A 24,442-nucleotide genomic window follows, 5' to 3' on the forward strand; every position below is an offset into this window, starting at 1 on the left:
TGCAAACAGAATTTTCCAATTAGCCTAATATGCATAGGAAAACTTTCCAATTCAAAATTTTCCAGAAAACTCTCATTACTACTTTAAAGTGTGGTACAAGTATGAACTTTGAGACTCTCCTCACCTTATCAGTCTGGTAGCCCCTTATTATATGGTTTGCCTTGGAATTAATTGGGATCTGCTTTTTACAGATGTGTAAGTTTAATGAATGCTCAATGTCTTGAGCAACTGAGGCATTGAAATATGAATGTTACCAAATCTCTCTACAGAAGCATTTACCAGGTAGCAATTTTGGGGGAACTAGCATCTGTGGTAACACAGTGATCTACATGTTGCCTGTGCATTAACTGGTATTACAGAATGTATATGATTTTGCATGTTATCTACATCCAGATTTCCTGCAATGGGGTATGGGCACCTGTACCAAATGAAGCTTTGCTTTTTCTTTGTTGGAAGCAACAAAGTTTATAACTTCTAAACACTAAAGGCGTCTTTGAGCTCCCTCAATATTCAGGAATTGGAAGCACTGCTCCACATGCTCTGGATGGTATTGTTGCGTGCTTTTAAATGTATTGAATTGGGACTGATAGAGGTAAAGCTCTCCCCAGTCCTGTTTTTTTCCCTGTTGCCTCTTACTAATCATTTGACTGCTTAGGAAGCATAGCTATGGGTGAAACTACTGACTTCATTTGGTTAGCCCCAAGAATATCAAGACGTTGAAACACTAACAAATCTCTTCTTAATTTTTATTTTCTTCTGTTCCCAGTCAAATGCGCTCTAGGGTGAGAGTGAGTACTATTCCAGAATAATCTGTAGTAAAACAAGGTCATGTTGTATATGTCTTCCTAAGTGGGTTCACATGACTGTTTCTTCTGTAGTGAAGTTAGTTTCAATTTGCCCCATGTGATGGTAGTAAGCCTGGTTTGATTTTGCCCAGCATGCTGGTATCAAACAAGCCACAAGCACAAGATACTTAATGTTCTTGGGGGGGAAAAAGTTTGCTCATCGTATATGCATGCAAGTAGGGTGTGGTTACTTAGAGGAAGGACATAAGCAAGGCTGAGCATCCTGTGTGGCCTTTTGGGTGGTTTGAGTGATCACATCAGGAGAATGACTAGTCCACTTTCACTCATGCATAGGTTCAGTAAAATTTGCATTTTAGTGCCTTAGGGCACAATCCTATGGATGTTCATAGTCATGCAAAAGTCCTACAACTTTGAGCATTCCCCAACCAGCCATGACTGGCTGGGGAATGCTGGGAGCTCTAGGATATTTTTCTGCCCAAATATGCATAGGACTGCACCCTGAAACTTCTCCCTTCTTTCCAAAGACATCCATAAAATTGGTGTTGTCCGAAGTGGGGCAGGCTTCCTTGGCTGAGGAAACGGCACCTCCAGTGTCTTTTGCTTTGGCAGGAGCAGAAGCATCTACTATTGCATATTGCTTCTGCATAGCAGTGACAAGTAGTGCACCGTAAGACTTCTACTCTAGGGGTGTCAGACCAATCTTTCTCAATAGTCCTTGATTAATCCTTTTCTGAAGGTGGTTGCTCTCATCTCGCTTACAGCTATAAGACAAAACTGGTAGGGTTACCCTTCAGGCAAGCCCAAAGCCAATGAACATTTCAGACATACCTGGGCTGACTGGTATTAAGGGCAGGATGTCACTACTTTAAAAGTATTCCTGTGTGAAGGTGCAAAACTGAACACAAGGCAATGAAGCTGCCTTAAACTGTCATGGACACTGACGTCCTGTAAGGAAAATGCTGCCCTTACTCATGTACAAACACAAACCATCACCCAGTGCAATTCCATCATATTGTATTATCATTGCACTTAATATTTTTAATTCAAATAAATGTGGGTTTCCAACCTGCATAAAACAGGAATGTTGCACCTTTGCCCCTGTGGAGTCAGTACTCTGCTGCAACTCCTGCTTCACATGTAGCCTCACCACCACTAGAATTCACGAGCAGTGGTCCTGGCCATTGGTGCAACTTGGAATTCCAGGCACCGTAATTAATCCAGGTGCACTCTGAAACTGCATGCTTGGTGTGGAGGGGATATTGAAGTTCATCAATTATGCATGCTCCAGTGTTCCCTCTCCTAGTCAGAAAGCCTGATGGAGCTTTAGTTGGCTGGCCTTTATCCAGGCCCTCGTTGTGACCAAAGACATGGGCCAAGGATCAAGATTGAAGGGCTTGTACCTCTCCTGTCCAGCCCAATTCAGTCAGGAATGCCTATGATCTTGCTTAGCGGCCTCTCTTAAACAAAAAAGGGGGCAGGGGAGGAAGAGACTGGATAAACTTTGTGGGGAAGGTTCTGAGGTTGTAAAGAGCAGCAGCTCACTCTCGGGAACAAGTGCAACCACTCAAGGGTGGTTATTTTAGTGCTTCCTGAACAACACTATCAAAGGCTGCAGGAAACTCTTAGAAGGATTAAGAGCATACATTAATTGCCCCTACTCTTCACTAGGAAGGAATTGGTCATCAAAGCAGCAAATGTATGTACTGAATTTGAGCTGAAAGCTGCATTGGCAGTTGCTCAGGAACATTATCCAGGTGTGCTTGATGCTTCTAAGCAGCCCCATTCTTAATCATTCTCCAAAAGGGAAAGTTGGAGATAGGTCAGTAGCTAGCTGGGAATCAGCATTCAGATTAAAGCTTTTTTAAAGCAAGGACTAAATAGCCATGGTTCTTTGAGGCCATATGGCACTTCATCCTTCCTGAATCAAGAACCAACAACCCTGGCCAGCAGTGGATGTAGCCTCTCAGGACCTGGTTTTCAGCAGACAGGATGAGCTCAGACAAACTTGCAGATCATCTTCATAACCCCAAAAGTGCATCTACACTGGCGGTTAGAGCCGATAGCAATGTTCTAAACAGGCCTATGCTGAGCTCCTAATGCCTCAAACTCTGACTAGGTATTCATGTTGAAAGGGCAAGAATTATAGTGCCAAGAGAAATAACAGACTGTCTCTAGGCCCAATTATAAAGGACTATCCTGTCCTAACTTGAGCCTCCAACTACCAGTCCAAATGCTAGCTACTCTATAAACTAGAAGCGTCCCCAAGTTGAGTGCTATCTGTTTTGCTCTAAATAACAATAATATAGCAATGCTGCTTGTTGGGTGTAACATGGCTTGCTTTCCAGATAGGTAGCCAGGAGTTTCCAGGCTTTGCACCATACAAAATAGCTCTTCTAGATGTAGAAGAGTCACAAACATGGTGACTAGCACAAAAGGGGGGGGTTGTGTCCTCCATGCCACAACCAATGTATTGTCCTAAAGGAAAGTATAGTCTAACCAAATATTTGAGGCAACAATTGATTATGAAACCATGTATGGCAAGATTCCTCAACTAATAAAATAATAAGCACTCAGTTACCTAAAACTATTATAACTGGACTGGTACTTCTAATTTATAGTATCTTGGGGAAAATTAATTCCAAGTAGCATACATATGGCTGGGGAATTCAGAGGTTCAAATACAGTATCAGATGATCATAATCTGATCGGCCATAGGCTTTTTGGAGCATGAACTATTTTAGGTGACGCTTATACAGTTTGGAGGCCGATCAAGATCCTGTTTCAATAGTATTGGCTCAATAACAAAATTCATAAATGTGTTGGATTTTTTTCTCTAGTTAAACATTATTGAAATCTAACACTCCCAGACCATGCAGCAGCAGCTGAAGTAGTATGAGACACTAGCTAGGACAGGATATCCTTTATAATTTGGGTCTAGCTACAGTCTGAAGGTGTATATATTGCTAAATCTTGAAAGGGGGCGAGTTTAATTTTTGCCCATAGAAACATATCTGAGCTGTAACATAGGGGTCTATATTGGAGATGGAATTTGCAGACGTAGTTCTAAAACTTCTATTTCGAATCCATTTGTCTGCAGTCAACTAAATGGAATATGATGCAAGACTAAAGGTAGCTACGGTGTTCTCATTTGCTTCAGCAAGAAGTATTTAAGAAAACTAATAGAAATTGAGTTCCTGGGTAAGCTTCTGGTAGCTGGTCTGCTGTAACTTGCACAATCTGAATTGCTACACTGATTTCCTAGTAATCTCACAGAAGTAACGGTTCCCTTTTTTGCAAGTAGTATTAAGCTTGACTAGCTCAAGCCACACTTCCAGAGTAAAGACATGATTATGCAGTAGGGTAAAGAGGACTTGGTGCATTTCCACTAGCATAGTAGTGTGAATATTCTTTTGCTCATTAGACTTCATTTGTTCAAGGTTCTCTATTATGCAGCTTAGTACAAGCCTGAGTTCATACAGTAAAGATGGGAGCTTGGGGGAGGGGGAGCTCAGAGAGAGATCTCTTTATAATAGGATTTGTAGCAATTCATTCAGAGTTGTAGTATGGTCCCACTCAATAGGTAAAGCATTCCAGTGTCTACAGTCCAAACCTTAAGGAACAACACACTGGATAACTGTAAATATCTAAAACTTTGGAACCACACTGTACAGATTTTAATAGCAATTAAACATTGAGTGTAGGTGAATAACCGAAGCTGCTAGAATGATAGAATATCAGCTGAGACTGTAGTGAACAATAATCTCTTACTGTGATGAAGCTACTAAGGTGCTATGCACTAGAGTAAAAGTACAAGTATAAAAGCAGGAATGCTATTCTAGACTTGCCAGATCAGATGTTTTCTAAATTGTAGTAGAATGTTTTAAACAGAATCATTGGATGTATCAAACAACTTAACTGAAATTTGGTATTACCAGTTCTTATGTTTCCAGTCTGCAAACTGGAAAATTCAAACACTTTTAGCTGAACTGTTGGCTAAAAGTCTATGGAAGATCTAGAGAGTGCGTGCATTTTTTTGCAGAAAGCAAAATAAAGCAGACAACATTTTATCCCTGGCAAACTGGAATTAACATCCGCTCATCGTATAGAATATGTTCTGTAAACTCCTAGAACCCTAAATGTCCATTTAGAATCCTAAATAGTATAAACTGGTGGAAGGAAAGTGCCTTGCATTATGTATGCAGAATGAAGTCAACATAAAAGCCTTGCTGGAGCAGACAGAGGTCCACCTAGTCCTATATCCTGTTCCTGCAGTGACCAGTCAGATGCTTTCAGGGAGTTCACAATCTCTCCCCTGTTGTCTTTCAGAAACTGGTATTCAGATATGCTGCTCCTGCTGCTGAATACGGAGGTTCTATTTAGCCTGAAAACTAGGACCTGATCCAGATCACTTCTCCTGTACCTACTCTAGAGTAAAAATGGAAATGGCGAAGCTGCTAGACACAGATTTAACGTAATGTTAAAGGAGGGGCTGTAGCTCAGTGGAAGAGCACGTACTTTGCATGCAGAAGGTGCTGGGTTCAGTTCCCAACATCTCCAGGAAGGGCTCCAAAAGAATCCTGCCTGAAACCCTGGATTGCCACGGCCAGTTAGCACTGACAGTACTGGGCTAGATGAACCAATAGTCTGACTCAGAATAAGGCCGCTTCCTACGTTCCTAAAGTCTGTTTTGGACCCTAGATCCTGCCACACTGAAACTACTGCCAGAGTAAGTGACAAGGCTTCGGAATACACTGGCACGCTAACCACTCTCTGCCTAATTTTCCTGGTACATACCTCTAACATGACTTGTGTGTCTCTTCTCCTTAAGACCAGTCTTTTGTGACGTTAGCCACAAATGATTCATATGTGAAAGGAGCACTGGTACTGGGATCATCGCTACAAAACTACAGAACAACAAGAAGGTTGACGGCACTGATCACTCCCCATGTCTCAGATCCAATGAGGTAAGGTGTGCTGTTCGAATAGTCTAGCTCCAAATGAAGAAGGGCGGCTTCAGTTGAAGGTGGTGGTGCTGATTCAATCTGAGCCTAGCAGAAGGAAGCAGAACTAGGTGAACACTCCTTAAGAGCACTGTGGGGGAAATTCTCCTTTTAGTTAGACAAATGGAAATGGCTGTTAAATAGTTGCAATATTCTTTATAACTTCTGTATTAAGAGAGAAACATAGATGCCATTTCGCTCCCCCACCCCCCATAAAATCTGGGAGGATTCCCATTATTTAAAGTAATAAAATAGAACTTGCACTGCGACAATGTATTTACTGCCTCAAGTGGTTAAACAGTAATGCATAACTTCATGGCGTATCTCTCCTGGGCATGGACTATGCCAGTGAAGGCCCATGGTGTCAAGGCTTGTTCAGGCTCCTGCTTCACCATTCTAGGGTAACGGGAGCAGTATAGTGCAGGAAGAATGGCGTAGATGCTGATTCTAGGCAAGCGGATCACAGACTGGTGTTGGCACTACAGTCTTTGCCACATCTGCAGTACAAACTGTTTGATTACCAACATGGCTTGGGACCGAAGCAGTGCGCATCTAAGCAGACACCTATATGCACATACACATGCACACCTGGATGCGTGGATCCCCATTTCACGGGAAACCCTAGAAATAGCCAGACTGGCAATGGATGCCAAATACTGCCATGCAAAAGCTTAAATAATTATGCCTCTAGGTACAGGATGGAACAGAAGATAGGTAATTAATAAATTGTCACTTGATCTCTTAATAAAAAAGGACTATACTTGGAGAACTAAGATGATGTTGAAAGAAAAAGCACTTGTGTTTAATTAAGCATCGTCTTTCCCTGTAAAACTTCAGCCTGAATTTTAAATGGTATGCCGGGTATATAAGAAACGTAACTGCATGGCAACTGGTACAAACTGGATTGTCTCACCTCCATGTGCAGTATTTGCACAGTGGGGATCTGTGGTCTGGGCTGGTGTGCTAAAATATGATGTCATAACAGCATAAATGAGATGCGAAGTACACAGAACGCCATGCAAAAAGGCTGCCCTTTTTATATACAGATTTGTGTTTAATATTAGGTCTAATACACTTAAGTGGGACTTTTATAGCATCTCTCCCCCCGCCAAAAAAAACTTTAGTAGTAGTTCCATTAGTGGTAATAGTAGTGCCTTCAATTCCAACAGACGCCACAAAGCCAAAAACTGCTAGAGTTTCAGGAATTGATATTAAACATGAACACTTCCTTCGTAAGCTTTTTCTTAGTGAACGGACTTGCAGGGTGGGGCTCTCCTGTTACCTTTAAAGCATGACACGTTCCCTCATTGCCGAGGCAACAACAGAAGTCCCCATCCATACTGCAGCCCCTTCTCACACGAGCAACATTCCTTCTAGATTATGGGGTAATGCTGATGTCAGGAGAAACTACAACAGCATGGTCTTATTTGTGGCCCAGGGTTTCTGACCCTACTTTCCTCAATAAAGGAAGGAGCAGTGCTGCAGTGGCTTCCATGACGTGAAGGTAACACGAGAAGCATCCCCAACATGCCGCTGGTGCAATATTACTCTTTTTTTTTTTTCTTTTTTAAAGAGGCTCGGAATTTTAAAAGGCTCGGAATTTTTAAAAATAATGAGAACTAGGTGTCTCAGAATTTAAAGCACTACAAAATCAGTGCTTGAAGCTATAGAGATAAATGCTGGCCACCAATTATTTATTTTTTTGGAAAAGGGGTTTTCTTTCTCATCCAAAGCAGACTCTGCAGAATGGTGTTTTGTTTTTTTGTTCCAGTGGGATCCAGTACTTTGTTGATCCTCCTCAAATGTTGCTTTAATAGGATTCAGTCTGTTGTTCCTCTTATTAAAAACAGTGTTGGTTCTATATTGTTTGCATGTCTAGCTCTTTATAAGGAACCCTTTTATTTCTGTGGGTGTTTCTTTTTGGTAGTTTATTGCCTAGAATTGTCCCTTTTGTTCATTACGGCATGCTATATTCTGCCTCAGCCATAAATGAGAATTTCTTGTAATGGTCATCTTTAAAGTATACAAGGCCCTGGCCAAAGTGGCATATAATCCTAAGGGAAACAGAAACGAGGGAATATGCCAATTCCAAGCAGTCTCAAGCAAGGTCAGTGCCTGCACTTTAAACATATTTGCCAAAACATAACAGTGTGGAAACAATGTTTCATCAGCTTCCTCTTTAAATGTAATCATTGTTCTGACAGCACTGCCATAAAGTGTGTTCTGTAACCAACTGGGTAGCCTAGGAACATCTCAGCTGCTGCCCAGGGGTCATTGCATAACCTCTAAAAGGTTCCTTGACTCTTGCAGTTTAAAATAGCCAGCTGACTTATCAAGAGTGTTCCTGGGTCTTTCTGATCCATATGTCTGTGTGGGTGTATGCAGCTCCTATACAGGCTCTGACAGCCCTTCAGTACTCCTAATCCACCACCTTTCAAGAGCATTATCTGAACTCTACATTCCTGTGCTCTTAAGTTAGAAATGTGCTGCAGAGATAGGCAACTGCTATAACACACATTTCAAGCAAATTCCTAAAAGGCTTGCTCTTGCATGGTGGAGGAATCTGCTTTCGCACAGAATCCGGGGAGGTGTGTGAGTAATGTGGTTGAGAGCAAGCTGGTGGCACTGAAGATCGTTGTAACCTATGACCATTCTTTTCAATAGGAAAGTGTTGGAAAAAGTCTTCGATGAAGTGAAATTGGTGGATGTCTTGGACAGTGGAGATTCAGCCCATCTTGCACTATTGAAAAGGCCTGAGCTTGGTGTTACATTGACAAAACTCCATTGCTGGGAACTAACACAATATTCAAAGTGTGTGTTCATGGATGCAGACACAATGGTATGTCCTGCTTACTGTTTTAGAATGCATTTTTTACCTGGACCCATTTCAAAGTTTTAAGCACATGTTTAAAACAATGGCAACTTGGGCTCTGTGTATAGTAAACGTTGGTGGAATAGTTTTGTTGTACGTAATGCCAAACCTGTGTGGCAGGGTGCACTAGAGGGTTGTAAGAGTGAAGTGTGCCTTAAACTAAGCTACCGCCTTGGATGCATCCACCGCTCTATGTCAGTAACATCTATCCCCTCTGCCAATATATGGGCAGTGACATAATCCTAGGGAGGAAGCATGTAGGGCAGGCTACATGGGAATCTTAAAAGTGTGTATACTGTGTAAAAAGCACAGCCTCCTCACTTGGTCTTAAAGGGCTGGGCAGGATGCTGCAAACCAATATTAACTGGGCTGTTCTGCCATTGCAAGGAGGATGTTCTGGGAGCTGATTGCGTAGAGTGAAATGTGCCTTCAGCTTCAGTCCAGGAAAATATCTGTGCCCACATAGCAAGTCTTAAAAAGTGCAGTATTCTGAAAAAGAAAGCCTATAACACTGAATTCATACCATCTTCCTACATACTAGGTTTTGTCAAATATTGATGAGCTTTTTGAAAGAGAAGAGCTTTCTGCAGCACCGGATCCAGGTTGGCCTGACTGTTTCAATTCAGGAGTTTTTGTTTATCGGCCTTCCATTGAGACATTCAATCAACTGCTACAACTTGCCACAGAGAAAGGCAGCTTCGATGGTATGTGCCTAACTGGGTTATATTCTGAAGAATGGTGGGTAAAGATCTTGTAAAGATGCTCTGTAGATGCACAATGCTCTGCAGAGGTTGCATTGTGTGACTCGAAACCAATATGCAGGAAATATTTAATGCTTATAGGATGCTGTGCTTGTGGAAGCATTCTATAGATTGGGGTTTTATTTCAGTGAACCTGAATATATAAAACATTAATAAGATTTCCTTAAATTGCCTGAAGTGGAGTAGAACGGACGTAGGTAATCGGTCAATAACTGGCTGCCTGTATTTGACTGAAATAACTACAAGAAGAGAATCTCTTAAAGCTTCATGGGGTTCTTTCTTTTAACAGGCAAAGAGCTTTTATGTAATGGACAGCGGCTGTTGTTGTACAGTGTGTTCTGTTGCTTGTAAAACTAATGCTGTTTTATTTTGTAGCTACACTGACTTTATTGGACAAGTGCAGGTTAGCCCATCCCATAGGGTTCCAAGTAAACAATCAAGCGGGCAAGCAAATTGCCATTTAAACCATAGCTGCTATTGGATGGCTCTAGCTTAAGAGGAAGTCTGACATTCTTCCAGGAGATACTTTGGCTTTCTCAAGTGAAAGGGGAATCCACTGGCTTACTCCTCTGGTATGGAAGTGCCACTGCATACCAGCTGAGAGGATGGTAAAGTCAAGGGAGTGCCTCTAGGCATTCTTGGATCATCACGAAACACAAGATGCACTCCAGTTTGTAAAGACTAAGTAGGTCACGGTTCTTCAGACCAAAACTAGCACACAGATAGCTGGAAGCATTGTTGTCTCTTGGAGAATCTACTCATAGCATGAAATGGATGATGCATGTTCAAGAAGTCCAGTCACACAGGATACCTGCTCGTGGAGTACTTGAAGTAGTTCTAAGGTGGACTTCCCCAGCTGGTGCCCTCCAGATGTTTTGGTCTTGAACTCTCATCAGCCCCAGCCAGCATGGCCAATGGCCAGGAATCCTAGGAGTTGTAGTCCAAAACATCTGAGGGCAGCAGGTTGGGGAAGGTTAAGGTAAGGGGGACCTAAATTATTTCCAGCTTAATCTGAAAAAGATGCAGCTGAACTCCCCCTTGCCAGGTGGAGTTCAGTACTGCTGGCTTCAGCATGCTTGCTTGGGTGAAGGCACTTGGGGCAAGGGGGAGTGCCCAAGCAAGCAGAAAGGGGATGGGGTGTGCTGGTTTGGCTTTGCATGTGAAGCTGTTCTGGGCCCCTCTGTCTAAGCACTCTCCAGCCTTTCTTCCTGGGAAGGTGACTAGGGTTGCTGTGCAACTGGTAGGATGATCCCTGCCCATCTCTGCAGCTTCAAATGTAGGAGGAAGGCTGGCTGCCCATCACGCATGCCTGAGGGCAGGGTGCCATGCTTGGTTGTTGAAGCCGGAGGTATCAGCATGTTTGGAGAAACCCTGAGGCTTACAGAACTACAAAAACATTTTGAAAAACCTAATGGGTCACCTTCCTCCCAACCCCAAATCAACCCAATGAAGATTGGGCTTGCTCAGTAACAACAGAATGTTGAGTCTCCATTGGGAAATAAAATGTGGGGAGTAGAAGTGGGTGGCTTCAGCAACTTACAGCTTATATCAGCCTTCCCCAACCTGGTGCCCCCCCCCAGATTTTTTGGACTACAGCTCCCAGCATTCCTAATCACTGACCCTACTGGCTAGGGGTGATAGGAGTTGAAGTCCTAAACATCCTGAGGGCACCAGGGTGGGGAAGACTGGCTATGCTCCTAAACAGGGGCGCTCCTGTTAGGATGTGAGAATGTATGGCAACATTTCATTACAAGTCCCACTGTTATAACATATCCCCTGCCCAAGGAAAACCACTATCCATCTGGGCCGTAAATGTATTGCATGCAGAGAGAAAGAATAGTCCTTGAACCGATACCCTCTAGATCCTTTCATGTAATCACTCATATTAGTCAGGACACTTCAGGTGACACTCTTGAGCCTATTCCTCCTTTTACAGCATCTTTTTCATTGCCAGCAAGGCTAAACTCCACTGTTTGTGTCACATATATTTGCCATCTCTGTGTTTATTTTTATTTATTTTATTTTTTACATCCCACCTTTCTTTTATCGTGGAACTCAAGGTGGCTACAAGCGGTTCCCAGGTTGTCTGCCCCCGAAGCACTGACCAAACCCAGACCTGCTTTGCTGCAGCAAAGTGTCATGAGGTGTCACATGCCTCATGTGCCTTCAGACCATGCCCTGGGACCATTCTTACTTACTTTTAATATTACATGCTTATTTTTATTTATATACCACCTTTTCCCTCTTGCAAGGAACCCAAGGCGGCTTACACAGTCGCCCTCCTCTCCAATTTATCTTCACAACCCTGTGAGATAGTTTAGGCTGAGAGTCAATGACTGGTTCAAAGTCACCCAGTGGCACAGCCAAGTGGGGACTAGAACCTGGATCTCCCTAAGTCCCAGTCCAGCACCCTAACCACTTCACCACACTGATGCAAGGCCTCTAGCAAAAGGTTCTGCATTACTCATATTACAAAAGTGGAGTGGCGGGGAGATGCTTGTTAGAGGAACTGTACTACTATATTAAATAGTCCAAGTAGTGGTGTGTGGTGTAGTGGCAAGAGTGTTGGACTGGAAGCTGGGAGATCCGGATTCTAGTCCCCACTCAGCCATGGAAGCTCACTGGGTGACTTTGGGCCAGTCACACACTCTCAGCCCAACCTACCTCACAGGATTGTTGTTGTGAGGATAAAATGGAGAGGAGGAGGATAATGTAAGCCGCCTTGAGTTCCTTGCAAGAGGGAAAAAGGCGGGCTATAAATGCAATAATAATAATAAATAGATGAAAACTCTGCCTAGGGAAAGACCATTTATGCAGTTTAGAAGCAAGTCTTTGCTGCTATTCATAGCTATGTAGCCAAGTTGGCTTCCATTTGTTATATAACACACAGATAACGAACGATACCACAGTAAATGACACCATTGTGAATGGATTACTACAGCAATATCATTTGTAGCTAGTCTTCAGCAGGAAAAAAAATTCTGAGGCTGTGTTCATATAGAGTAAATTTGGTACTAAAGCCCCTTTCTAACTTCAGGAATTATGTGCATCATTAGTCAGTGGAAGCTAAGAGAAATTGCTTGCTGCCCTGTTCTTGCTACTCTGAACTTGGCTGCTTTCTGGTAGATTTGTTTCTATTTTGGTGTAGAATGCAAAACAAGACCGAATGCAAAATAAAAGTACTTACGTCAAACAGCAAGACTTATTTAAGACTCTACTTTTGAACTGCTTGACTGTCTCTGGTGTAACTTAAGTGTTGGCACTAATTAAACTGGCACAGATACTAGATGGCTTATAGTAAGAAGAATGGATGTGTCATGGTGTTTGTCTGGAACAAAACACAAGAAGTTTTGTGCCTCTCCTGACTACATTTCACTTAATATAAATTCACTTAGTTTTGGCCTAATAAGATAGTATTGAATTTTCCCCCCAAAGCCAGTGAGCTGAATTCCATTTGAAGTGGAAACATTAAGGGGTGTACTCTGGCACCAACCATAGTACATCTGAGAGCAAATCTTGAACAACATGTCTTTCAGCTGTGGGAACTAAAAATTGAAATGGAGCTGCTGTTTTCATAGAAACATGTACAGTGTCTGAGGCTTATTTCCTCCCTGGCTTTATAAAGACCTTGCCAATAACTAGCCCGCAGTCTAGATTACTAACTTTGGTACAGAAATTGGATGCTCAGTAAGCCCTGATAATAAGTCGTGTTATTCAGTGTATATAAAGCTATCATAGCATTTCCCAAGCTGCCTGTTAGAGGTCTATAGAAAGAATACGGTTGTTCCGGAATGTATTTATATTATTTATTTATTATAGCTTCATATAGATATTCAATAACATTGGGGACAAAATGTGTCACACCATAGTTCAGCTGCCAGGGGGCCAAGGCACAGTCACCTACTGTTATTCTCTGGAACCGACCCTTCATGTAAGAGCCAAACAACTGTGGAACAGTGCCTCGAACTCCCAGAGTCAATCCAGGAGGATACTGTAGCTAATGGTGTCAAAAGCCACTGAGAGATCAAGAAGAAGTAAGGGACTTTCCTTGCCCTCTCTCAAAGGAGGTCATCCATCAGGGTGACCAAGGCTGATCCCATCCCAAAACCGGCCCTAAACCCATACTGGAATGAATCCAGATAATCCATTTCATTCAAGAGTGCCTGTATCTGAGATGCCACCACTCTCTCAAGCGCCTTACCCAGGGAGGGGTTATTTGTGACTGGATGATAGTTGGCATAGATCTTCGGTTTCAGGGAGGGATTTTTCAGGAGTGGTCACAGTAGGGACCACACCGTCATACAGTGATGCATTCACTGCTCCTCAGATCTATCCAGTCAGTCCCCTGCAGCTAGCTCAAATAAGCCATGAAGGGCAAGGGTCAAGAGAGCATGTGATGAGTCATACAGATGCAAGCATCTTGTTCACATACATCCTTAGACTCCAAAAACTGAAACTGATCCCACAAAACAGGATAAGACAATGCACTCAACAGATAGTGCATCAACAGTGGCGATCGAGTCAGCATGAAGGTGAGCAATTTTATCCTCGAAGTGTCTTGCAAACTCATCACAATGGGCCTCCATATTGGGTTTACTGGGGTAGATGAAACCAACTCCCGAATCATTCAGAAAAGCTCAGCTGGACAGCTACTTGAGGATGCAATGGAAACAGCAAAATAAACCTTCTTTGCTGCTTTCACCACCATGCAGGGGGTGCGATTATATGCTCTCACACATGCTCAATGACCTTCATGATGAGTCTTTTGTCACTTATGCTCCAGTTATCTTCTAACCCGTTTCATTTTCCAGAGCTTCCCAGTAAACCAGGGAACTTTCTGTGCTCCACAGTGCTGAAAAGGGCACTCAGGAGTCATTATGTTACTGGTCTGTTGCACCTCACCATTCTGTGGTGCAGCAAGGCTCTTGACAGAATCGGCTCTGGCTCTTGACTACTGAAAAATACTCCTGCTTGTGGAGTAATTTTCCTAGCTGCATAAAAAAGGGCACTGGACTTCAAACACAATGGTATATTTCATCATCTTAAAGTTGTATGCCACTTTACCACAAAATGTGTCTTTTGCAGAGTTTAGAAATGAAATTCTTTCCAACAGGCTTACAATCAAGTAATATGGAAGATCAGGATTAATTGGTTTGGGATACTTAACCCATATGCCCAATAACTTATCCTTAAGGCTTATTTCTTGGTTATTCAACATCTGAGTAGTATGAACAGCTTGTCCATATATGAATGAGATCTTAAAAGCTGATATCAGTCCTAGGGAATAATTTCTAGGAAATATTTGTCATTAAAATGCATTTTTAGAATGTAATAGCTTATTTAAGATTCTTGGTGTCTTTTATAATGAAATTGATCTGAGCAGTTGTCACTACACAGTACAAAGTGCCACTTTGGCAAAAAAAAAATTAAAAAAAATAGCCCATATAGAACATCTAGCTTTCATCAACTTTGTCGGCTTCCTCTTGACAAAATATCTCATGAAAAATCCTAGCTTATATAAGCTATAAAGCCATTTCAGCGTTAATACTACCTGAGTTTCTACCAGCCAGTATCTATCTATCTATTTATTTATTTACCATATTTATATACCGCTCCACATCAGAAGATTTCGGAGTGGTGAAAAGCATGATAAAAGAATAAAACAACAGGTTAAAAGAGTTAAACATTTTTTTAAAAAAAAGACAAACCCCAACAAGGTGGAATTCAACAAACCATGACTGGTTATGCAAGGAAGGCCTCTTGGAATAATAACGTCTTCAGGAGGCGCTAGAAGGAACACAATGTTGGTACCTGTCTGACCTCTAAAGGCAGGGAATTCCACAGGAAGGGGGACACCACACTGAAGGCTCTTTTCCTGGTGGACTCCAACCGGGCTATGGGTCCATGTGGAACCACCAGGAGTATGCCCTCTGATGACCTCAGTGACTGGGCAGGTTAGTAGGGAAGGAGGCGCTCTCTGTTATCCTGGTCCCAAATTGTTTAGGGCTTTGTACACTAGTACTAATACCTTAAACCTGACCCAGTAGCAAATAGGCAGCCAGTGCAGTTCCCTCAGCAAAGGAGTTACACGCTGAAAAGGGGCAGCTCCCGACAACAGCCAAGCTGCTGCATTCTGCACTAACTCCAGCTTCTGGACCAGCCTTAAGGGCAGCCCCACATAGAGCGCATTGCAGTAATCCAGTCTTGAGGTTACTAGTGCGTGTACCACCATGGTCAAGCTATCCCTGTCCAGGAGAGGCCGTAGCTGGCGAACCAGCCAAAGCTGGTAAAAGGCATTCCGAGCCGCCGCGACCACTTGGGCCTCCAGTGACAATGATGGATCTAGGCGTACCACCAGACTACAGACCTGATCTTTCAGAGGGAATGCAACCCCATCCAGAACAGGCAATGAGCCTATTTCCCAGACCCGGGAACCACTCACCCACAGGGCTTCCGTCTTGCCAGGATTCAGCTTCAGTTTATTGGCCCTCATCCAGCCCATTACTGAGTCTAGGCACTGATTCATGACTTGCACAGCCTCACCTGATTCAGATGTCACAGGGAGATAGAGCTGTGTGTCATCAGCATACTGATGGCATTTAGCACCAACTCCTCTAATGTTCGCTCCCAGCGGCTTCATATAGATGTTAAACAACGTTGGGGACAGGATGGTACCCTGTGGCACCCCATAGCTCAATTGCCAAGGGGCCGAGGAATAGTCACCCAATGTTACTCTCTGAAATCAGCCCTGTAGGTAGGACCGGAACCACTGTAGCACAGTACCTCCGATACCCATCCCACGGAGTCAATCCAGGAGGATACCATGGTCGATGATATCAAAAGCCGATGAGAGATGGAGCAGAATTAACAGGGTTGCACTCCCCCTGTCCCTCTCTCGATAAAGGTCATCCATCAGGGTGACCAAGGCTGATTCAGTCCCGTAACCAGGACGAAACCCAGATTGAAATGGGTCTAGATAATCAGTATCCTCCAAGAGTGCCTGCAGTTCGTCCGCCACGACCCTCTCAAGTACCTTCTCGAGAAAAGGGGTATTTGTGACTGGGCGGTAGTTGTCTAATACCGTTGGGTCCAGGGTGGGCCTCTTCAGGAGTGGCTGCACCACTGCCTCCTTAAGGACAGCAGGGACCACCCCTTCCCGTAGGGGAGCACTTTTCACTCCCTGGACCCACCCAGTCATACCCCCTCAGCTAGCTTTTATTAGCCAGAAGGGACAGGGATCAAGAGGGCACATGGTTGGTCGCATTACTGCAAACATCTTGTCCACATCTTCAGGCCGTAACAATTGGAACTAATCCCACAAAATCAGGAAGACAGTGGCATCAGACACCTCGACTGGTATTGCACTAACAACAGCATCAAGGTCGCTGCAGAGACAAGCAATTTCGTCCTCAAAGTGCAATGCAAAGAGGTCACAGTGGGTCCTCAATGAGACCAGGGCCCCATTTACTGGGGAAGATGTTAACCATCCCCGGACCACCCGGAAGACCTCCGCTGGACGGCTACTTGAGGACGCAATGGAGGCAGCAAAATAAACCTTCTTTGCTGCCCGCACTGCCATGCAGTAGGCACAATTATGCACGCTAGAGCATGCTCGGTCATCTTCGCTTTGAGTCTTGTGCCATTTGTGCTCCAGCCGACATCCAGCCTGTTTCATTGACCGCAGCTTCCCAGTATACCAGGGAGCAGAACAGGTTCCACAGTGCCGGAGAGGGCACTCAGGTGCGATCAAGTTGATGACCCTCCGCATCTCAGTGTTCCACAGTGAGGCTAGAGCCTTGGCTGGATCACCAGCTCTCTCCACTGAAAAATCCCCAAGAGCATTCAGAAATCCATTGGATTCCATCAGTCTCCTGGGGTGGACCATCCAAATAGGTCCCCCACCCCCACGGGAGGAGATTAATGCCATAAGTTCAAATCTCACCAGGAAATGGTCTGACCCTGACAATGGGGTTACTTGGAGTCCCCCAATCTTCAGACTACCCATCTCACAAGTTGGAGTAAAAACCAAATCAAAGGTGTGCCCTGCTTCATGTGTTGGGCTGGTCACATACTGAGACAGCCCCATGGTTGTCATGGAGGCCATGAAGTCCTGAGCTGGAACTCCGGAGACAGCCTCAGCATGGAAGTTGAAGTCACCCAGAACCACTGTCCTGGGTTCCTCCAACACCACACTTGTGACTGCCTCCACCAGCTCAGTCAGGGAGGATGCTGGGCAGCAGGGTGGGCGGTACACCAGCAGCATCCCCAATGTGTCTGTATGGCCCAACACCAGGTGCAACCCCTCAAGGCCCGCTCCAAGGTGGAGTGGTCTCCTGGTGATAGAGATGGAAGTTCTATGAACCACAGCAACTCCACCCCATCAGCCCTCCAACTTATGTTGGTGCTGCACTGAGTACCCTGTGTTTATCCGATCAGTAACACTGTCTGTCCAGGCAACTACTATGGGCGCCTGAGAATCCAGAAATGCAAGACTCAGCCAGGCTCCACCTATGCACAGGTTCTAACCTAGCTTTTCTTCCAGGACCAGCCAGCCAACATCTTGAATACCTACATGAAACCACTGGGAGAGGTTTGGAGCTTTGGAGTAAGGTGCCACCAGTATGGTGATGACACCCCGTTCTGTGGTTCCTTGTCACCTAATACCAAGGGAGCCATTGTTGCCTGGGTTCAGTAATGGGCTGGATGAGGGTGAACAAGCTGAGGTTAAATCCAGACAAGATGGTGGTGCCTGTTGCTGGAAAGCCTGACCTAGGGATTGGGATTCAGGCTGTTCTGGGAGGGGCTGCACTTTCCTGAAAGATCATGTCCTTAGCTTGAGAGTGCTCCTTGATCCTATGTTGTCCCTGGATCTTCAGGTGGCAAAGAGTGCATTTTGACAACTACATTTAGTGTGCTAGATGTGAGCCTTCCTGAGTTGGTCTGATTAGGCAACCGTGCCATGGTTAAATCACAGTTAGTTTACTGCAACATGCTCTACACAGGACTACCTTTGAAGAGTGTCTGGAAGTTTCAGTTTTGTGCAAAATGCTGCAAGTAGGCTACTAACCACTGCACATTATCAAAACCCTGTTCCACCAATAATGAACAATGTGCACTAGTTGCCAGTTGTTTTCCGGGCTCAGTTCAAGGTGTTGGTTTTAACTCTTGAAGCCCTAAGTGGCTTAGGGCCTGGCTATCTAAGGAATCTCCTGTCTCTGTGAACCTGCGTTATTGAGGTCCTCCTGAGGACACTGCTGCTGACAGAGGCTCATTTGTCAGGCGCACAGGAAAGGGCTTTCTCCTGCATCACTCCCAAAGTAGGATTGGCCTCCCTCCAGAAGTACAATTGGTCCCCACTCTCTTGGCTTTTTGGAAAAGGTGTTAAAAGGCATTTCTTTAACCCAGCCTTTAAAAATGATTTTTAGTGTGCTATTTAATGTTTTCAGTAGTTGTTTTTATGGTTTTATTTTATCTTATATTGGTTTTACACTGCCTTGGTGGCCTTTGGAGGCGGGAAGGGTGGTATAGGAGTATTAATTTAAAAATACTAAAAATAACATCTGCTTGGGCAGGCATGTCAGGTTCTGCTGTGACTTTGTCCCTGGTCCTGTCCACAACCATCTTTATTTTTATTAAAAATAAAGTACAATGCAATATACAAATAGAGTTCAGCCAGAGGTAATACAACCTAATAATCATAGTCATAACAAGAAAAATTCTCCATTCATATTTACTCTTATTACATAAGACTTTCAACAATAAAGAGTAGATCAAAAATAACAATAGTTATTACCCTAACTTGAATACTCTATTTTTCAATAATTAAATTACTTTTAATAATAGATTATGTATTCAATTAAACTATCATGTTTATTTTTTACTTTCGAATAAATAATAAATTTACTTAGCTGTCTGAATCTTCCTTTGTTGCTCTAGCTTCCCCAAAAATTTTAGAATTATTTTATATGTTAATATTCTCCACCATATGCTGTTTTCTCATAACTTAAGTGGTGGTGCTTCTTTCTTTTTTCCAAAATAGTTGCAGCCGGATTCTTGTTCCTAACATATTAGAAATTGGTCAACCCTCCTCTTTCTTTGCAAACCCTTTAATATTGCCTGCTAATAGAACCCCGGGGCTTATAGGTGGAGTACAACCCATTACATACATACATACGCGCGCACACACACACACACACATAGTGATTTTTATATATATATATATATATATATATATATATATATATATATATCTCACTACTTGTGTCTAGAATCTATTAGTTTCCTTACAATTCCACCAAATGTGGACAAAATCAGCACCATCAAATCCACACCTCCAACACTTTGCCAATGTTAAATTATATATCTTTTGCAGTCTCTTGGGAGTCCTGCCCACAACCTTTACTGGGTTGCTGGAGCAACTGTGCTAGTTTCTTAAGTCAAGGAGGAATGGGAGAACCACCGAGACTTGAGCTTGCTGAAGTTCTCCCCGAGTTCCAACTCAAAGCTTGGTCCACCTCGTTCTCAGTTGCGGGCTTCCCTCCCCCCATTCTAATGGGGAATGTGTACACCCAAATGCGTTCTTTTCCCCCCTTGGCTAAAGCATGAAATGCGCATTTTTCTCAAATGCACATTTTAAGAATGTGTGAAGGTTTTTTTAGATGAGCATCATGAGCTTGGAAATTTGTGAACTTTGCCCACAAAATATGTTCACGGTGCAAACACAGAAAATTGTCATCTTGAACGAATAGAAACAAAATTCTTGTACATACTTGAAATCAAAGGTTGTCAGAACAATCCAGGACTCTCTTGTGTAGGCAGCTATGCTACTTTGGCCAGCAGGGTTGCTGTCTCGCTGCTGTCTATTCTCATCTAGGCTGAGCTGGACAGTAGAAGAGGCCCAGTGACATGAATGGCCACCATGCAAGTTGGTATCTGTTGCCTTACAAAATAATCTGAAGGCATACTGTCTGACTTGCACAGCCTCTTCTCAGGTCACTGGAGCAATTGGGCTAGGTAAAATGCCAACACTTTCGAGGCAGAAATAACTAAGTTATGGGTCACTGGAGCTTGCAGAGGATGTAGTAGTCTGGGTGACCAGGCCCCTGCATCTTCCTTAGGGTAGAGGACAACTGGCATTTATGGTAAACTCACTCAATTACGTCTTTCATGGCTCCTATTAACCCTCTCATGTCTTTCTCTTTTAGGTGGGGACCAGGGCTTATTAAACACCTTCTTCAGCAGTTGGGCAACTACAGACATTAACAAGCATCTACCATTTATTTATAACCTAAGCAGTATATCTATCTACTCCTACCTCCCAGCATTTAAAGCGTAAGTGGGCACACTATGTAAATAGACAAGCTGTGTAAAGTTAACTATTCATTTAAATGTGTGTGTGGTGTTTGTGTTCATACTGTGTGAAAGCTGCTTCCAAAGCAGAGATGGATCATAGGAATTAATTTTGAGATACTTGCTGTTGCATGGCTGCATGAGACAAGAGCTGATATAATTTAGTGACATGTTAGAGTAAACTATAATAGAAAGAAGCAATTTGTAACCTAATTTTACTAGTAGGCATCAATATGCTCTGAATGAAATACCTAAACCGCCTGGATTAGATCTGTGCGTTGGCAGATGGGACGTTTTCCCACTCCTTCGTGCTATGGCAGCCATCTAGGCCAGCAATGTGAGAAACAAATATAACTAGTTGCTTCTAAGGATTTGTGCTGATCTTGCTTCACAGCATGGGAAATGCTTGCTTATTCACTTGCATGCTATGTTGACACCCCCAGTCCATGTGGGAGTGCACTGCGCTTGACTAGACACTAGGATACAATACAGCTGTATCCTCATATCATCCACCATTTTGAGACTTAATCCCTCTCTGATAAGAACCTGTGTCTTTTACTGAAAACGTCTACAGGATGGGTATAGTCCAAGGCATATCTGTTTCCCTTCTCTGAAGTAGCCCAGCTGGATAGCTTGTTAACTTTCTGGCAAACTCAAATGTTTCCTACAGAAACCTGACTCTAATGCCCAGTGTTAATTTATTTTAAATCTCCAGGGAGAACATAAGTAAAGGTAAATCTCTTGAACCATGCCACTCATACATCCAGAAGTAAATGAACAATTGTATGAACTAGTCTCTAGGCAACATCAAGTAACTGGAGTTTAATGGAGCAGCTAACGTAAGCAGTGTTATAAGTGTCTCAGGTTCAAGCTATGTCTTGTGATCTGAGCATCATATGAGGCACTGTCCAGTTAAAATTAGAACATTTATTTTGGGAAGTCCATGCAAACTGAGTGGCTGGTAGAGAGAGAATATCTGGCTCAGTGAACGGTGTTACAATGTATGTCTTTTGGCAGGTGACTTTCTTTCCTTTTGAATCATGCAACATGGAATTGTACATTCTACCTGTTTACTGCTCGAGGTCAGTTTTGATAGCTCTAGCTATGGTTGAGCAAGACTGCACCAGGGACAGCTGGAAGGCGAGTCACTAGGATCTAGTGGCTTCAGGAGAGAAGCTGAATACAAAGTCTCTCTAGGGCAGGGTATTCAAGCTGTGCCAAACAGCTACAATTCATGGCATGAGCTACGTTTTAAACCCTGTGATGATCACAACTAACGTACTGACTTAGGGTGGAAAAGGGATTTAGCCAAAACAGGTGTGGACCTCCACCTCCAAGCTTAAAAATAAATAAAATCATTTTTGCAGTGATGTCAAGATCCCAAAGAGGTTCAGGTGGCTTTTTGCTCAGGGGAAAAAGGAAGGCAGCAGTGAACAAATGAGATCAAATTGCTATGTAATCACATTATTTAGAATGCATGTTACTTAGCAAGTGTGCCTTAGAATGTGTTACATGTACAATACATCAGATCAACTTAACAGCTCATTCCCACATAATACTGATAGGCCTTGTAGAAATGGCTCCCTTTCTAGGTCACTTTCAGCCCTTCCATTGCTCTTATTTTGATCTTGGCTGTTCAGTTAACACACAATCAGGGCAGTGTTTTCACAGCTGCATGGTCCAATTCTAGGACTTGATACCACATCACTATATCTACAGCTTGTCCAAATATTCTATAAGTGCTATATAAGTTGTTAATGAGGGAGGGGATCAGAGTTGATATCAAGTCTATAACCAGCTGCAGGCCTAACTTCCTATAGTAGATAACATTCTCAAACTAAATGAGGCTTCTATGCAAGACTTCACAAATTATTGTCAACCATGCAGGTATTTCCTAAGCCACTGAACTCTGGAAATTATAGCAACGACACAGTTACAAGGTATAGTATGAAATGAGGAAAGCAACTTGTAGAGATGAGAAGTCAAAACGGAAAAGCCTTTTAAGTGCATCCGTAACCTGCTTCGTACGTTTGTGGGTATAAACAATGGGTTTTAGTTGATGCATCTTGATGCTTTGCAGTATGTTCCTAAATAAATTGTATGCTAAAGTCATGCCTCACATCCAAACACCCTCATTGCCCAGCAGTTGCTGTTATAGCCAATGAATGTTGCTCAATACATGACCCTCCCGGCTATATCTAACCCTGAACTCCTTGTACAGAGCAGAGATTATTAATGATGCCACTGACAGCAAAGTGAATCGAGCAGTGGCTGATTGCAGTAGTTTTGCATGTGTTCAGCGCAAGCAGCTATTGGCAAAATAAGAGTGCTCTAGACCCTTAAAGGTGTAAAAATGTGTAGAGATCTGTAGTGTATTACAACTAAATTTCATCTGAGAATTCCCTCTGAACTAACATCATCTACCACTACTTTCCATGTCAAAACTGAAGTTGTCCAGACCACTGGACCTACACCACCAGATAGTTCAGTTACTGATAAGTGTCTTCATGCTTCATGTTCTTGGATTCAGTATGCCATTAATTGTTAGAAGTTTTTTTTTAAAGTACAGGCACAAAATCACATCTATCTTCCTGATCAGAGAAGTAGAGCAGTAGTTATTATGGCCACTATAAATAACTTTATGCATGTATACACTGTAGGGAGAGAAGAGCCTCTTCCCATTCTATATAAAAGGGGAGGGGCAGGGACACAAGTGTGGATCTGCCAAAAAAAAAACATTCTAAGGTATCCTTGGCTCTTAACAATAATATTCCTGTTCAGAGCTCCAGCCAGAACAGGTGCCTGTTTGGTTCCATAGCAGAGGTTCCATTTTCTTTTCCAGCCTACTGAAACTTTTCTACGGTATTCTATACAGGGTATATAGCATGGAATGACATAAATATCCCTCCCCATGCAATAAGGGCCTTAAGCAAGCCAATTTCCCCAATTTCCTTTTTATTATTTTCAACTGGCAGCTTCAGTATTCCATAAGACTTAACTCTTAGACTTGCAATCTGCCTTAATGCAGTTTCTTTTGAACTTTTTTCCTCTTACATGACCTGCCCATAGAGAACAAAATCTTGGATTCTACATTAGTAGAGCTGTGATTGGGTGGCAGCATGTTCTCCTCCTCTTCCACCACTGCCAAAATAAAAGGTGATCACCAGAGACAGGAGTTACTGTCTTCAGCATTCAGGCCTTGGTGTACAAAATGAAGCAGGACAAAGGCTAATAGAGTTTTGCCAAGAGAACACGCTGATCATAGCAAACACTCTTTTCCAACAGCACAAGAGGCGACTCTACACATGGACATCACCAGATGGTCAGTATCGAAATCAGATTGATTATGTACTTTGCAGCCAAAGATGGAGAAGCTCTATACAGTCAGTCAAAACAAGACCTGGAGCTGACTGTGGCTCAGATCATGAGCTGCTTCTTGCACAATTTCGGCTGAAATTGAAGAACGTAGGGAAAACCACTAAACCATTCAGGTATGACCTAAATCATATCCCAGATGAATATACAGTGAAGGTGAGGAATAGATTTAAGGGATTAGACCTGATAGACAGAGTGCCTGAGGAACTATGGACAGAGGTCTGTAACACTGGTCAGGAGGCAGCAACGAAATCCATCCCAAAGAAAAAGAAATGCAAG

General features: G+C 43.1%; 1 protein-coding gene across 5 annotated transcripts in view; it reads left to right on the forward strand.

Annotated features, from left to right (window-relative positions):
• Positions 1-24,442, forward strand: part of GYG1 (glycogenin 1) — a 63,089-nt gene that overhangs the window by 10,924 nt on the left and 27,723 nt on the right. For 4 of the 5 annotated variants that reach the window (XR_014789598.1, XR_014789597.1, XM_084847252.1 and 1 more), the window contains 4 exons: positions 5,635-5,770; positions 8,471-8,645; positions 9,220-9,382; positions 20,644-20,770. Coding sequence is in view for 3 of the 5 variants with exons in the window: in XM_084847252.1 (XP_084703378.1) it covers positions 5,635-5,770; positions 8,471-8,645; positions 9,220-9,382; positions 20,644-20,770 (601 nt within the window). In the remaining 2 variants the exon portion in view is untranslated. Of the gene's footprint in view, positions 1-5,132; positions 5,533-5,634; positions 5,771-8,470; positions 8,646-9,219; positions 9,383-20,643; positions 20,771-24,442 lie in introns of all 5 variants that reach the window. The other variant, XM_084847253.1, reaches the window with a different exon arrangement.

The sequence above is a fragment of the Heloderma suspectum genome, chromosome 3 (genome assembly GCF_057233095.1).
Source record: "Heloderma suspectum isolate Gila_16-S chromosome 3, 16-S_ref, whole genome shotgun sequence".
In the NCBI taxonomy this organism is placed as follows: domain Eukaryota; kingdom Metazoa; phylum Chordata; class Lepidosauria; order Squamata; family Helodermatidae; genus Heloderma; species Heloderma suspectum.